This window comes from Phyllobates terribilis, unplaced genomic scaffold (genome assembly GCF_046119375.1).
Source record: "Phyllobates terribilis strain yellow unplaced genomic scaffold, ASM4611937v1 Scaffold_2__4_contigs__length_985480577, whole genome shotgun sequence".
NCBI classification, from domain to species: domain Eukaryota; kingdom Metazoa; phylum Chordata; class Amphibia; order Anura; family Dendrobatidae; genus Phyllobates; species Phyllobates terribilis.
The window spans coordinates 421988140-422006019 of record NW_027362762.1 but is presented as its reverse complement, the minus strand read 5'-3'; the positions used below and the strand labels follow the sequence as shown (position 1 = coordinate 422006019).

Here is a 17880-nt window from a genome sequence, read left to right as displayed (position 1 = left end):
GGAGTATCCCCATGTCAAAGTATTATGGCAGAAGGGAGCTCTGTCTTGCAGAGTTGTGAATGGACAGATGGCTGTACATCGGTCCCTCTCCATTCTCATTGGCCATTCTCAAGATAGGAGAGACCTGCAACTTGCAGACATTTATGGCTTATCCTGTGCCTATATGTACGAGCACTACGAAGGAATGTGTGCAGCAATAGCTGAATTTATTTATTCATACACGCATATTCATATTATATATATTACACACACACATATACGTACATACAGTTAGATCTAGAAATAATTGGACGGTGAGTCGGTGACACAAGTTTGGGCATTTTAGCTGTGTACCATAATATATTTGAAATACATCTATATAAAAAAATATGGACTTAAAGTGCAGACTCTCAGCTTTGATTTGAGAATGTTCATATCCTAACTAGAGTAAATGTTTAGGAATTTCAGCTCTTTAATATGTAGCTGTCTCCTTTAAAAGGGACCAAAAAGGTGTTGTCTGGTCAAAAGTGATAAGTCTGCAGTCACTCTGTGTGACTGCAGACTTATGAATCCCCCTAGCGAACGCACTGTGCGCTGCGGGGATTCGCCGGTTTCAGACCTGGGACCGGAGGGTTATGTTTGAGTTATTCATACCCAGTGGGCACCGCCTCGCTCCATACACTTGTATTAAGCAAGACCACGCCCAGTCTAGTGATGCAGACACTGGCCTGGGGTATGTATAACTCATACATAACCTCCGGTCCCGGGTATGAAACTGGCAAATTCCTGCAGTGCACAGTGCGTGCGCTGGGGGGATTCATAAGTCTACAGTCACACAGACTTATCGCTTTTGAACGGACAACCCCTTTAAGCAGGTAAAAGGTCTGGAATGGATTCCAGGTGTGGTATTTGCATTAGGAAGCGGTTGCTGTGAACCCAAGACATGAGGTCAAAGGAGCTCACAATGGAAGAGAAACAGACCATTATTAGGCTGCAAAAAAAAGAAGAAATCCATCAGAGACATAGCAGAAATGTTATGAGTCGCAAAAGCAACAGTATGGTACATTCTTTAAAAAAAAGAGCGCACTGGGGAGCTTGGGAACTCAAAAACGCCTGGACATCCACAGAAGACAACAGTGGTGGATGATCGCAGAATTCTTTCCATGGTGAAGAAAAACCCCTTTACAACATCTACCTGCATGAAGAATACTCTACAGGAAGTAGGTCTTTCAGTATCTAAGGCTACCAAAAAGAAGACTTCATGAGAGAAAATACAGAGGGTTCATGACAAGCTGCAAACCATTAATCACCATTAAAAATAGAAAGGCCAGATTAGACTTGGCCAAAAAACATCTAAAAGAAGCCCAGTTCCAGAAAACTCTCTGTTCTTTGGATAGATGAAACCAAGATCAACCTGTACCAGAATGTTGAGGAAAATAAAGTATGGAGAAGACTTGGAACTGATCATGTTCCAAAGCACACCACATCCTCTACAAAACAAGGTGGAGGCAGTGTGATGGCACTGGGCATGCATGGCTTCCAGAACTGCAAAGCAACCCAGGAGTTTAAGGCGAATAAGCGAAATATTCTGCAATGGCCAAGTCTATCACCAGATCTCAACCCCCAGTGAGCATGCATTTCACATGTTTAAGTCAAAACTTAATGCAGAAAGTCCCACAAACAAGCAGCAACTGAAGTCAGCTGCAGTAAAGGCATCTCGAAGTAGGAAACCCAGTATTTGGTGACATCCATGGCTTCCAGACTTCAGGCAGTCATTGCCTTCAAAGGATTCTCTACAAAGTATTAAAAATGAACATTTTATTCATGGTAAAGTTAATTTGTCCAATTACTTTTGAGCCCCTGAAATTGTTGAAGAGAGCCATAGGATCAAATACTTAATTAACCTCAAGACATAGGAGATTGAGAGAAAAGACCCATAAGATCAAAAGATGGCTGCCCTTTCCTGTTTCATCACACCATGCTCTGTTATGCAAGATGGCGACTGAACCTATGACTACATCCTGCTGTACATGTGGCAAAGGTGGAGACTTTATTTATGACTACATCCTGTCGTACAAGGAAGTTCCGGGAGGAAGCTGAATTCTATAGAAGAACTAACCAATCATAGAGCAACACGCCGCTTGGAGACACCCGATCGAGACCACACCCCCTGATGACCTCATGGACCAACCCAGCCGGTTGACCTCATGGACCAACCCAGCCTGATGACCTTATGGACCAACCCAGCCTGATGACCTTATGGACCAACCCAGCCTGATGACCTCATGGACCAACCCAGCCTGATGACCTCATGGATCCGCCCATGGACTTGCCCATTGCCCAATCCATTAACCAATGAATACATCCGGTTAATCCCATTCTAGGGCTAACTGAGCCCCTATACAGAGTTTATATAAGTCTATGTTCGGGTTGAATAAAGACACTTGGAGCTGTGCCATAGCTGATCAAGGAGAGCTTACATCTGACTGTGTGTGTCTGATGTTCATGCAAGAAAGAATAACTTGATCATATCCATTAGGCCAGGAGCAGGCGACTAGTGAACATATCAAACTGTTCACCCTAACAAAATTAGGAGGCTTTGTAGAAAAATGGTTGCAATTCCTAAACGTTTCACAGGAGATTTTTGTTCAACCTCATTAATTAAACCTGAAAGTCTACACTTCAGTTGTTTCATTTTATATAAAAAAAATGGTGGTATGCAGAGACTAAATCATGATGATTTGGTCACTGTACAAATACTTCTTGACCCAACTGTATATATTTTACACACACATATATACCGTATATTGGTGTACGTGCTGGCATACATACACATGCACATTAGTACTACAGGAGTGCAGGCATTCCTCCTAAAAGCAAAGATTATCATCAGAAAATGATCTATTGATTAAATCAGGTTTTGTGTTACTTTTTTTTGCAATGTTTTTTTTTCTGCATAACATGATCTGTATTAAAAAAAACAAAATTAGTAATCTTGCTATTCTCACACTGGCCACTGGGGCTTTTTTAGACTAAATTTCTGTCCTTTCAGAAAGAGTTTACAGGAGTTTTCTTATCATCACAGACAGGATTACAATGACTGATAGGATTCACTAATCACAATAGGTAATGTCACAGTCCTCTCCCTTCACAATGACCTTTGCACAGACTCATTAAATGCTTCAATGCATAATACAGAAAACAAACATTGTGAAATCATCTTTTTTTTAAAAAAAAAAAGCTAGATTGAAATAACAGGTCATTTTCAGTAGTCAGCGGCAGGATGGATTATTCCCATTTCAGCCAAGAAAGGGCTAGATGGAAATACCCTTTAGCAAAGTGTTCCTCAACTCCAATCTTTCAGATCCACCAAGAGATCATAATTTTAGGACCTCCTTAGTGTTGCATAGGTGATGGAATAATTGAGGCATCAGAAATTGTCACAGATTCTCTAACTTGTGTAATACGAAGGAAAAAAAGGAAACCTGATCTGTTGGGGGCCGTGAGGACTACAGTTGAGGAAACCTGCTTTAACATATAAATTATACAGGTAATTAACAGATTCGCACCAGCCGTAATCCATAACCTGTTTACCATGTGGGAACACATAGTGCAAATATTGGCTCCCAGGCAGTCCCTGCTTCAGATACAGTTTTCTAGCCAATCACATGACAAGTAAAAAGTTTCATGAAATGAAACACCCTATATAATGACTACACTATGTTTTTTTCATGGTAAAGAAAATGCTGCGTTTATCAAACATTTTATGTATTATTTTTCACATATTATTTTGCAAATATCCAAACAACATAAGCTAAAGACCAGCTACAATTCTTCTCGATAATTCTTTCCTCTTCTCTTAATCAAGGTAAGATTAACTAGCTAAGCTATCAGTCATGCACAGACTGATAACAATTAGTTACCTTGTAACCTCTGATGTGGTGACTACTCTGTTTACTTTACCTGTCAGAAGCCTTATCAGAGTATTTCACTGCTGTGCTGCCATGATGTCCACGATAGTAGTTTTTTTTTTTATCACAGTGCATTGAGAACCAGTTCACCAAAACAATTTCAAGTCCTGAAAGTTGTCACTAGTTAGTCTGATCTATACAGATATGTATTTTGGATACTTTTTTTACGCATCGACCGGTAGCACGTTACGACCACCGGTTATCAAACCTTTACCCTTTTAAACCTTTATCAGCAGTCGCTTGAATGCCTGTTTACACAGGCAGACGAAAGCAAACGTGGCGGTCTAGACTATATCGCTTAGTGCGCATTGGCTGCCATGGTTCTCGGCAGTGTGAATCCTGTTTACACAGGTTGATGCACAAGGGAGAACAATGATCTTTAATGCTGCATAACAGATCATTTTCACTTGATGAATGATCATTTTGGGTGATCGGCAGCCTGTTCACATGGCAAGATAATCGTGAACAATGCTCAAGTAGTGAAAAAAAACAAAACATTGGGTTTGTGTCGCCATTTTCAGAGACCCATAATGTTTTTATTTCTCTATTGATGGAACTGTGTGAGGGCGTTTTTTTGCACCCAAGCTGATGGTTTTATTAACACTAATTTGGGGTATATATGTTTTAATAACTTTTTATTGCAATTTTTGGGAAGACCAAGAAACACCAAGGTTACTTACCGGTAGCCGGTTTCTCCTGAACCCATGACAGCACACCTTGAGAGGGATCCGCTCCACCAAGGACAGGAAACCGTCTGAAATAAAAGGGCGGTACCTCTCCCTCGCTTCAGTTGGATTACAGAGCATTGAGAGGACCTCCAGAAAAGGTTAGACACATAACCAACACCTACTATATATATATATATATATATATATATATATATATATATATATATATATATATATATATATATATATATATATATATATATATATATATATATATATATATATATATATATATATATATATATAAAAAGTCACCCAAAATGTAAAGTGCAAAGTGCTTCACCAGGGCGTGAGAAAGACAGGGGGGGGGGGGGGAGACTACGGGTGCTGTCATGGGTTCAGGAAAAACCGGCTACCGGTAAGTAACCTTGGTGTTTTCCCCTCACCCATGACAGCACACCTTGAGAGAATTTTGGAGAATATGAGCACCCTAGGGAGGGACCACCGCCTGAAGTACCCTTCTCCCAAAGGTAAGGTCAGAGGAGGATAGATCTAACCGATAGTGCTTGTAGAAGGTGGATGGTGCAGACCAAGTAGCAGCTTTACATATCTGGTCAATCAAGACGTCTGCTCTCTCTGCCCAGGAGGTTGCGACAGCTCTGGTGGAATGAGCTTTAATACCGTCCGGTGCCGGAACACCTGTAGATGTATAAGCTAGACAAATGGCCTCCCTAAGCCACCTAGCAATAGTTCCCTTTGATACCCCGTGACCTTTCCTACTCCCCTGAAAGGCCAGAAACAAGGACTTGTCCTTCCTCCACTGACTAGTCATGTCTATGTACTGTTGTAATGCCCTTCTAACATCTAGATTGTGGAACCTAACCTCCCCGGGGGTTTTAGGGTTACTGCAGAAAGAGGGAAGTACAATCTCCTGATTACAGTGGAATCTGGATACTACTTTCGGAAGGTACGCCAGATCTGTACGCAGGACGACCCGGTCCTCATGAATTTGGGTGTATGGGGGATCAACAGAAAGGGCCTGCAGATCACTCATTCTACGGGCCGACGTTAGGGCCACTAAGAGAATGGTTTTGAGGGTGAGGATCTTTGGGGAGATAACCTGCAGGGCTTCAAATAGGTCACCAGAGAGTGCGTTTAAAACCAAATTCAGGTCCTAGGGAGGAACTCTGAGAGCCCGAACTGGCTTAGCTCTGGAACAGGATTTAATTAATCTAGAGACCCATCTGTTCCCTGCCAGGTTACAATTATAGAGCGCCCCTAGGGCAGACACCTGAAAATTAAGTGTTCCCGTAGCCAACCACAGGTCACGTCCCTTTTGTAAAAATTCTAGGACTTCTCTAACTGGAGGTTTATCAGACAATGGGGAGTCTATAAAATCCAGGAATTTTCCCCAGACCCTGGAATAAATTTTAGTTGTTATGGGCTTCCTACTACCCAACAGGGTAGAAACTAGGCCTGGTGAAAGGCCCCTATTGCTCAGTAACAACCTCTCAAATTCCAAGCTGCCAGATGGAAACCTTTGGCTTGTGCATGGAATATCGGCCCCTGGATGAGAAGGTCCGGCCTGTCCGGCAGGACCCAGGGATCCGAGACCGACATTAGGCGAAGCAGGGAGAACCAGGGTCTTTTTGGCCAAAAGGGGGCTATCAGAATTATCCTCACCCCCTCCTCCCGAATTTTCCTCACAACTGCCGGGATCACCACTATCTGTGGAAACGCGTAGGCCTTCCCGAACTTCCAGGGTATCTGGAGAGCGTCTACAGCATAGGGATTCTCTGTTGGATTTAGTGAACAGAATCTCTCCACCTTCCTGTTCGCCCTGGTGGCGAACAAATCTATGTCCGGTGACCCCCATAGCTGGATAATCTGTTGCAAGACTATCGGGTTTAGAGCCCACTCTCCTTGTCTTAAAGTGTGGCGGCTGAGGAAATCTGCCCTTGAATTTTCTACCCCCCCGGATGAAAAGAGCACTGAGGGATGGAAGATGCTGTTCTGCTAGATGCAGGATCCTGTTTGCCACTACCATAAGGGAGCGAGATCTTGTTCCTCCCTGGTGATTTATATACGCCACTGTCGTCCGATTGTCGGACCTGATCTGGACATGGCGACCCTGTATGTGGGGAAGGAAGCCTATCAGGGATTTCTCTACTGCCAAAAGCTCCTTTAGGTTTGATGACGCTTCTTTTTCGTGACGTAGCCAGAGCCCCTGAACTGAGAGCTCTGCTAGATGACCCCCCCAGCCGGAGCCACTTGCATCTGTTGTAATTGTGTGGTCGACTGGTTTGGACCACTGTAAGCCTGCGGTCAGATTCTCCGTTTGTCCACCAGGAGAGGGAGTTTACTGTCTCCAAAGAAAGAGATAGTCTTTTTCCTAAATGTCCGTTGAAGGATTTCTGTGCTGACAGGACCTCCCACTGAAGAAGCCTCATATGACTCTGGGCCCATTTGACTGCCGGAAGACAGGAAGTCATGGAGCCTAGTAGGGTCATTGCTTCTCTCAAGGACATCACGGGAGACCTTATGGCCCTTGAGACCAGGCTGATTATTTTGCAAACCTTGTCTTCCGGGAGGAAACAGGATTGGTGTTGGGAATCTAGGGTCAAGCCCAGAAAGATCTGAGTCCTTGAGGGGGATAGCTTTGATTTTTGAATATTTATTAACCACCCCAGGTGATGTAAAGCTGTCCTAACCTCTAAAAGTTGAGAGGAACAGTGGTCCTCCGATTTCCCTATTATCAGAATGTTGTCCAGATAGGGAACAATCGTTCTAGATTCGGAGAAAAGCTGTCACCTCCGCTATAACCTTTGTAAACACTCTCAGTGCTATCGAGAGTCCAAAAGGTAGGGCAGTGAATTGGAAATGTCTCAATTGCCCTTGGATGAACAGGGCTACCCTTAGGTACTTCCGGTAGTCTGGATGGATTAGGATGTGAAAGTAGGCATCTTTTAGGTCGATAACTGCCATGAAACAATTGTGGTGTAGGAGTTTTACTGAAGAGTTGACTGATTCCATCTAGAAAGTCTGGTTGTTTATCAGCTGATTTAGACTTTTGAGGTTGATAATGGTCCTTAAGGACCCATTTGTTTTTTTTATCAAGAACATGGGGGAATAAAATTCCCGTCCCCATTGTGAAACTGGAACTTTGTGAAGGACCTGCTTGTTGACTAAGTCTAACACTTCCGATTCTAGAGCCATCTGCTCCTCCCTGGACTTCCTCCTGGAGGTGATCATGAAGGTTCGGTGAGGGACCTGACTGAAGCGTATCTTTAAGCCGTTCTCTATGATATCCAACACCCAGGGATTTGAAGTTATGGCTTCCCAAGCTGGGATAAAATGGGAAAGCCTTCCCCCGACCTCTAGCCTCGCGTCATTGGGGAGATTTTTTGGTACTGGAGGATGGTCCTCCAAACATGTAACCAGAGTCCTTTTTAGATCTGAGCTCCCATCTTTTCCTTTCTCCCGGAGGGCGAACCTGGTTAAATCTCTTCCTCCAAAAATAGGACCTTTTTGTTTCCCCCGTGAAACCTCTCTTTCTGTCGCCAGCCTTCTCCAAAAGCTCGTCCAGTTTTTGGCCAAACAAAAGTTTACCATCACAAGGAAGAGAACAAAGCTACAAAGCTTATGCTTAGATTGTAGGTCTCCTGGGCAACCCTTGAGCCACAGGGCTCGTCTGGCAGCATTAGACAAATTTGCAGACCCGGCAGCGAGTTTAACTGAATCCGCTGAGGAGTCGGCCAAAAAAGCAGATGCTGCTTGTAGCAAAGGCAGATTGGAGAGGATTTTATCTCTGGGCATCTTTTTATCCTTGAGCTGGTCTTCTAATTGCTGAAGCCACACCATAAGTGACCTAGCAACACAAGTGCCTGCTACTGCTGGCTTCAGGCCCCCTGCCACTGCTTCCCAGGTGTGACGCAGGAAGGAATCTGCCTTCTTATCCAGAGCATCCTTTAGACCAGGGTTCCCCAACTCCAGTCCTCAAGGCCCACCAACAGGTCATGTTTTCAGGATTTCCTTAGTATTACACAGGTGATAATTGCATCACCTGCACAGACAATAATTCCATCACCTGTGCAATACTAAGGAAATCCTGAAAACATGACCTGTTGGTGGGCCCTGAGGACTGGAGTTGGGGAACCCTGCTTTAGACTGCCGGAATCTTCCAGGGGTAGAGACAATCTTTTGGATGATCGGTCGACAGACCCGTCAACTTTAGTCAACATAAGGCACAAACTCTGTGCTTCTTTTTGGTGCTACTCTTCTTAGGTTCCTAAGGAATGAAGCACATAATAACTTTCCATTACTATTAAGTGACATTCACGAAGATCACTCACCCCTGAAGTCACAAAAGGGTACCGGATTTGGAGGCTGTGGCGGGACATAAGATGAATCCCTTCTGGATGGCCCTGAAGCGTCCGACACCTTACTTCTCCTGCTGCGGTTGCTGGAGAGGCCGTCCGTGTGCGGGGTGTCCGACTGCTTCTTCCGCTGGCGTTGATGAGGTGGAGGGGTCAGCTGCTGCTGCTCCTGGCTGTCCTGGTTTGCCATAGCTGCTACACCATGAGCTTGAGCATAAGCAGCGCTTGTCAGGAGAACCCCCCCCCCACCTTAAATAGGGCACATCCGGACCTCCTCCGGTTCATGTGTCCTCCCCCCTCCTGACACCCACCAGACGATTTTTGAAAAAAGCCGGCCGGCAAGCGCTTACAGGGCGCCATATTGGATCCGGGTGCCGCCCTCCGACGTCATCTGGCACGCCTCTCCCGGCGTACGCCGTGACGTCAGGCGCGTCATACCCGGAAGACGCTGCTCCCGGCGTGCGACCAGCCAGGAGCCTGTGGCAGGGAGAGGACAGCGCAGCGGTCTGCGGGGAGCCGAAGCCCTCCTCACCGCCTGCGCCCGCTTGGACACGGCTCCAGGGAAGCGCGAACTGCGCTTCTGGGACCCGGAACCCGAAGCACAGGCAAGTGCCAGCTCTTCCACACCAGAACAGGCCCAGGTAAGTAAGACACCTTTCTTCAGACAGGTTCCCATCAATGACAGGAAACCAACTGAAGCGAGGGAGAGGTACCGCCCTTTTATTTCAGACGGTTTCCTGTCATTGGTGGGGCGGATCTCTCTCAAGGTGTGCTGTCATGGGTGAGGGGAAAAAACGCATTTCCGGTAACTCTGGCATTTTGATTTTTTTCTCTGTATAACAAATTACAATAGGGGTTTATTCACTTTGATTGACTGAACTTGTACCAATGCAGCAATTCAAAATAAGTTTATTTTTTTAAAATTTTTAAATGGGTGAAAAGGCGAATGATTTGAATTTTTATATATTTTTAAATTTTTTTTAAAACTTTATTATGTTTTAGTCTACTTAGGGAACTTGAACCTGTGATCGTTCATTAGATCATACTTTATATAGTGAAAATGTCAGATTTCTATTAAGCTCAGGCGGCTCTTGGGACACAGATACTGACTATGTAATACATGTAACATGATTTTGTGTCAAGGGGTTCACTAATTTCTTTTTTTTTTTTTCCAAGGTGGGCTTACACGTGACAAACTCAGGACCTGTAGCATGGAAGTCAGAAACATTAACGGTGAGCCACAGAGATTTTTCTCTACTTACAAAACTAAATGTTATTCTTCTTTTTTACTGCACTGTTGTATCGATACACCTCTATATACCAATACATCTGTATCTTATGGGATAAAAAGAAGCTGAAAAATAAAGCCCACAGAATTTTTCCCTTTAAAGTTACTAAAAAATAAATCGTGCAAAATCAATTACCGTAATAATCAAATTTTTGTAATTTACTTTTCTTCTTCATAAACCAGTAAATAACAAGATTATGTATGTTATCCCTGTTATCGTAACAACCCACACAATAAAGAAAACATTATTTATAGAGATTGGTAAATGGAGTAAAAAATGTGCCAATTATTAACTTTTTTTCCCATTTAAAATATAACAATTAAATGTAAAGCCTATATATGTGTATGGTGCAATAATGCCTAAAAAAGCTAGTACAAAAAAAAACAAAACAAGACCTCAATAATAAAAAAAAATGTTTTGTCGGTTATAGCAATAAATGTGGGAAGGTGAAAACGAAAACATTTTTTTGGCGTCTGAACTGAAATGCATCATAAAAATGTCCGTGTATATGCACATGTTAAATGTATCTTCAGTTTTTATATACTGTATTTTATATCCATTATTAATAGGTTCATATTTTTCTATAAAAGGGTGGGTAATGCGGGGGGCCAGACATTCTGAACAGGGGCCCTTCACCGTCAGTGTCCACCCTTAAATCGAAAATTTGCTGGCTATTGTCAGAGTTTGATTCTTATTCTAATTTTTTATGTCCTGCAAGAAATTTGCTACAGTGCCTATAGAGGACAGCAGCATACAAATGTGTGTGTATATATTAGTGTTTGTCACATATATACGCAAATAGTACTGTACAAATGTTTTAGGCAGGTGTGGAAAAAATGCTACAAAGTAAACATTTCAAACACAGAAATAACACTTCAAAAATAATTTTGAAAAAGTAAAGTGAATTATTTATTTATTATGCTTGCTTATATAGCGGGTTAGAAAATAGCAAAAGGCAATGTGGCACCGTGCCTAGTCAGCATCCTATTACACGCCCCTACTATTCGATTATGCGGGATGCCCGGCACCCTATCCGAGCATCGCAGAAGTGCAAAGCCCCAACTCACAAGGTCACCTAGGACTAGGCACAGTGCCGCGTGTGTGTGAATTGCATCCTACTGCAAGTTTCATCTGTGTACAGTTTTAGTGCTAGGCAGTCATTCCTCCAGTGAGAGTGGGTGAGAGTGATTGTTCATCAGCATTCTGCACCTGTGTTCTAACAAAAGGGGGCCGGCTGCGTCCTGGTGTGCATTTTTCTTGAAATCTTGGCTGGTAAGCACCATAGCCTTTTGCTATTTTCTAATTTGACTTGCTAACATATTCTAAAGACACTGTAATCAAAGTCCCCATTGGGGCTCACAATCTAGATTCCCTATCAGTATGTCTTTGGAGTGTGGAAGGAAACCAAATAACCCAGAGGAAACCCAAGCAAACACAAAAAGAACATACAAACTCATTGCAGAAGTTGTCCTTGGTGGGATTTAAGCTTGGGACCCCACACTGTCGCATAGCTACGCGGCTAACCATTGAGATACCATGCTGCCAACAAAAGAGATATCTATGTCAAAATCAATATTTGGTGTGACCACCCTTTTCCTTCAAAACACCAAAGTATCAATTTTTCTATGTACACTTACATACAGATGGCTGGAAGGTTGTTCCAAACATCTTGGGAGAACTAACCACAGGTTTTCTGTGGATGTAGGCCTGTACAATCCTTCTGTCTTGTCCCACACTGACTCCATGATGTTAAGATCAGGGAACTATGGGGGCTATATGATCACTTCCTTGTTCTTCTTTATGTTTAACATAGTTCTTGATTGCACTGGCTGCAAGTTTGGTGTTGTTGTCCTACTGTAGAATAAATTTGAAGCCAATCAGACGCCTCCCTGATGCCACTGCATGACGGATAAGCATCTGCCTGTTTTTCTCAGCATTAAGGACACTATTATTATTGACCAAATTCTCAACCTAATTTGCCCCAAAACTTAGAAGGAACCTCCACCATGCTTCTCTGTTGCCTGCAGATACTCATTAATTTACCACTTTCTATCCCTTCAGCAAAGAAGCTGCATTTTGTTACAAATATTTCCTATTTTAATTCATTAGTCCAGAGCAGATGCTACCATTTTCTGCACTCAGTTCCTATGTTTTCATGCATAGTTGAGTCACTTGACTTTATTTCCATGACAAATGTATGTTTTTTGGCTGCAATTCTTCCATTGCCGCTGGCCAGACTTTGAACAGTAGATGGGTGAAGTCTTCAGTCCCGAACATTACCTGTTGGTTGATGATGCTCCAAAAGGAGCTTGAACAATGCATACTGAAATCCAAATAAACTTTTAAATCTTTGCTGGAGAGACTTGTGTTTTGTTGCTGTACTCAGACTTGCCATATTGTATGACCTGTGACAGAAAATCGTTGTACAGAACCACACCTTTGTAGTTGGGTTTGGCTGTTCCTCACCCAGTTTTAAGCCTCCAACACAGAAGTTTCTGTTTTATTTAATATATGAAAAGACTTGGCATTCAAAATAAACGTATTATTTCTATACACAGGAAGTAACGGTGGATGCCGCATTCAGCATGTTACCCATTTGGTATTTTCTCTAAAACAATCCGGAACACTTGCTTCACTGGACACTGTGTCCTCTCCTCTTTCACTTCTCTACTTATGCAGTCGGCACACTGAGGAAGGTCGTTTTGAGACCAAAACGTCTATTTTTGTCCTTGTTATATGGACTGCAATTTATATTAAGAAATACGTTAATTTTGAGTGTCAAGTTTTTTCATATATTTTATTGGTTTTGGACCCTACTTCAGCACCAACCAGGAGTGCCATGATTTTTTTAATCATCTGTTTCATTTAATGTCTGTGTTTCAACTTTCATATGAAAGTGATGATTATCACTGGTTTGCTACAATTGGTTACTCATGCACCTGGCAATAATCCTACAAAATCCCTGACTTTGAGCAACAGTACCTGGAAGAATTGATGCCGATTTGAAGGCGAAAGGTGGTCAGAGCAAATATTGATTTGAGTTAGATTTTTCAGTTAGTCATTTACTTTGTACTTTAATTGTCAAAAATAAACTACTAAAAACTTTTACTTTTTAGTAGCTCTTACTTTGTAGCATTTTTTCCCACACCTGCCTAAAACTTTTGCACAGTACTGTACATATTTATTATTATTTCATATGTTTGAGATTCAAGCACAGGGTCTATTTCCCTGAAAATATATGACAAATAATCATCAAAAGAATGAACTCCAAGTCATTCTCTTTAAAGAAAAAGTAAATATCTAAGATTTACATTTTTAACTCTTGGAATTTAAATTTTAGAATGGTTCACATTCCATACATGAACTGTACTTTAAGTTAAAACTATAGAACTGAAACTGCCAGTTTTAAAAGGAGCCAGCCAGAAGAAAAAAAATCCATACCTAGAAACCCTTCTTCATCCACGATAATAGTATAGTCTTCAGGAGTTTCAGTCAGACTGAAAAACTTGCACCTAAAATGAGAAAGAGACAGGCATTTAACAGTGAAGCCTAGATTCCTGAATATTAGGGACTTCCAACACTTTTTTTTGTGCAGCAACACTCAAAGATGTATCCAAAATTCTCATGGTCCCCCTTAAACAGGACCTTTAACCAGTTTAAGAGGAAAAATACCACTCGTAGCATGTTAAACTGGCCACATGATGAAATAGTAGCTGCAGAGCTGAGAAAAATTTAGTTTTAATTTATTTTTTAATATCTCTCCTCTGTTGAGATGATATTAGCTTGTAAACTTTAGGTTATGATTTATGTTATAGTTTAAATGGGCGTTACCAGAGATTTGGCTCATGGGGTGTGCACTTCTGCCCCTGCATGAGGATTACGAATCATAAACAGTTAGAAACATACAGGGGAAAAAGAGCACTCCCCCCTCACTGATCTGTACAGCTACTGTGTAGAGATACAGCAAAGCTGAGTTACGTATTATTATTTTTATTTATTTATTTCACTTATATAGCGTCATTAATTCCACAGTGCTGGCATATCATTACAAACCCTTCCAGATCTCATCTTAGTCTCACAATGCAGTCAGCTCTGACCCTCCCACATACCGCCATGACATGAGATCTGGAAGCATTTGTAATGATACAGCAAAGCTAAGTTATGTATTATTATTTTTATTTATTTCACTTATATAGCGTCATTAATTCCACAGCGCTGGCATATCATTACAAACCCTTCCAGATCTCATCTTAGTCTCACAATGCAGTCAGCTCTGACCCTCCCACATACTGCCATGACATGAGATCTGGAAGTGTTTGTAATGACACATAACTCATCTTTGTTGTATCTCTACACAGTAGCCGCAGAGATCAGTGAGGAGAGGAGGGAGTATTCTTTTTTCCCCTGCATGATGAGGAGTACTGATGAGTAGTCAACCTAAATTTTACTGGCTAATATAGCCATAAAGGAGAGGAAAAATTAAAAAATAAAAAAACAACTATGTTTTACTCCGCTGTGGAGGTTCTTTTCCAAGATGTGGCCAGTTCAACATGCTCAAACTGGTGAAAGGTCCTCTTCAAAAGGGCCATTCCCAACTTCATAGATGATTTTTGTTTGTTAATGCCTATAAAAACAAGCGGTTTTGCAATTTACTGTTTACTAAAATTTGAAGCCTCTTCTTAAGATAATAACAGTTTTTTATTGTTCACAGCTTGTTGCCTAGGTCTTGCCATCTTATAAGCACAGCACTGAAGCTGGATGGATTTAGGAGATAACAGTGCACTCCTGTAATTCCTCTAGCTTCAAAGCAATGTTTGCAATTTTAAAAGTAAAGAGATTATAAGCACACTGTATGTTCAACCACTGCTGTTAGACACCAGTTGTGGTCAGTCACCCAGGGAAAGAGCTTCATACAAAAGAATAGTGTTAATATCTCAAGTGCTTATTTTTATAAATAATATCTAACAGTACTCATCTATAAAAGATGTGAACAACTCTTTAAAGGGATTTTACCAACTTTTTAAGTTATCCGCTATCCACAGAATAGGGGATAACTTACCAATTGCTACGGATCTGACTGCTGGGCCTCTACTGATCCCGAGACTAGGGCTTTGTAAAGCATTCAGCCATCTCTGGAAGTCACATTTAGAATGAATAGAGTAGAGGTGCAAATGCTCAACATCCACGCTATTCAAACGGAGCCCAGTAGTAGGACCACCAACATCCAGTACATTATCCCCTATGCTATTGATAGAGTATAACTTAAAGAACAAGGAAAAACTTATTTAAAATCTGACACCACGAGTACAGTGCATTTTGGCATATTAATTTAAGCCCTGTGCAGTAGTCTTATGTAGATAAAAAAAAACAACTACAATACTACCACAATAAATCACCAACCGGTGGTAGAAAAGAAATATAGGATTTTAAAATGCAGGACCATTATTACTCATATGCTATTGAATCAATGAGCAGAAAATACCGATTTATATAGCTACAACAACTCTCTATATAGGTATAGGTGGCAACTGTGGCACATACCCATTATATTTTTTAGGAAATTTTAGAACAAGCTTGAATTTTTTAGATTATAAGATAAAAAGATATTTTTACAAATTGGTTTAACTGGAATAGTTTTTTTGGGGAAAAAATGAAAATACAATCATACAATTTATAACATTGTGGTCCCTAGGGACCCATAGAGCAACCAATCCATGTAACCGCATTATTTCCAACTAAGCAGTGATGTAATCATGGACCACACAATGCAAAGTGGTCAGTCGAGATTTTATGCAAAAGTTCAATATTCCGTAGTATTTAATACTTAAAATAACATGTTCTAGATCTGGTATTTCATCTTCAAGCATCTCCCTTTTCCTGGTAGGCCTGTAGCATACGAATGTTGGAAAACATAGGTCTTGTTTATATCTTGGCAGCTCACAGAATGTAGATGTATTATTAGATCAGCCAAACCTCATAGTGAAGAAAAGCTTATCCCCTGGTACAATTACATCATTGTCGCTCACCCACTATCTCCCCTCCAGCCCCACACCTTCTTATTAACACACAAACGCCATCATCTCACTAATAGAAGTGGGAATGATGCTTGCCATTTCCCCGCACCTCTCAATAAACCCTTAATCTATATTTTCGGTAATTAAACCATTTAAGCAACAGCCGCCTATCATAGCCAATTTATTCTTCAAGAGGCAACAACATTGCCAAACACAAGTAGATTCCAAGGTAAGAGGAAGATGGTTATATATAGCAATGGAAACATGCTTTTCTTAGATGACAGGCCTCTAACACGAAAATAACACTTGGCCTATACGAAACGGATATTAATAGGATCCACTAAATAGATATATTCAGGCATTTCAGGACGGCAGTAGGAAAGGATAATAATAATATTTATATCAGCACAACTTCTCCCACTGAAAACATTCTGTAGACCACATTAACACCACTTCAGGTACAATAGTGTTAGAACTTAAAGGATTTAGATAGGACTTTTTTCTTTATATCATGGGCTTAAAAACTAACACAGGCATGTAGTTAACTACCTGCCTGTTCCACCCAGCGCGGGTAGAGATCTGTTACTGCCCCCTCCTGCCAGCGGTTCAACATCAACAGAGCAGCTCTTCCGGGCTGCTCTGTCAACGTCATGATTATGGACAGACTGCTCCCCGCAGTTAGACTGAGGGGAGCAGGCGGTCTATCAGCACGATGTCAGCAGTTACACCCTGTCAACAAAGTAGAGCGGAAAAGACTTTGCTCTGTCGACGTGACATTAGCGGAAGACACTGAATCACCAGCAGGAGCAGTCTGAGACCGCTCTGAGCAGTCTGAAACCGCTCTGTGCAGGCAGAGATCGGCGCCGGGCACAACAGGCATGTAGGTAGCAACTACCTGGCTGTTTAGTTTTTAGTCCCATAGTAAAAAAAAACAAAACAAGTCTTGGGTTAAACTCTTCAATCAGAATTATTATCTACACCCCTGCAGAATGTTGGCTAGCCTGCATTGGAGAGCAGCCTTACATTTATGAACTTAACCAACTTACTCCAACTCTACTTTCCCCACCAAACAGGAAAGCAAAAACAAAGAAGTTCTCACCTAGTGTCGGATTTACAATCTTCTAATGGATGTGTTTTCATGACACAAAATGTGTGTTTCGTCACAGGCCAGATTTTCTGCCCATTCTCTACCTCTACCGCCAATGCAAATGTGAACCTGGCCTAAACCCACAACAGAGCCAGCATGCAGAACCTCTAGTAGTTCTCTCATGTTATTCTTGATACATTACTACACAAGATGTCTACAATAAGAAAACAAATATAAAGATATACAGTGGTGGCCAAAAGTATTGGCACCCCTGCAATTCTGTCAGATAATACTCAGTTTCTTCCTGAAAATGATTGCAATCACAAATTCTTTGGTATTATTCTCTTCATTTAATTTGCTTGCAAGGAAAAAACACAAAAGAGAATGAAGCAAAAATCAAATCATTGATCATTTCACACAAAACTCCAAAAAATGGGCCAGACAAAAGTATTGGCACCCTCAGCCTAATACTTGGTTGCACAACCTTTAGCCAAAA

At 41.6% G+C, this 17880-nt stretch overlaps 1 protein-coding gene across 2 annotated transcripts in view; it reads right to left on the bottom strand.

The window, feature by feature from the left end:
* CASTOR2 (cytosolic arginine sensor for mTORC1 subunit 2) overlaps positions 1 to 17880 on the bottom strand; it is a 196375-nt gene that overhangs the window by 95652 nt on the left and 82843 nt on the right. For both annotated transcript variants that reach the window (XM_073665154.1, XM_073665155.1), the window contains exon 2: positions 13725 to 13795. In XM_073665154.1, the coding sequence (XP_073521255.1) occupies positions 13725 to 13795 (71 nt within the window). The remainder of the gene's footprint in view (positions 1 to 13724; positions 13796 to 17880) is intronic.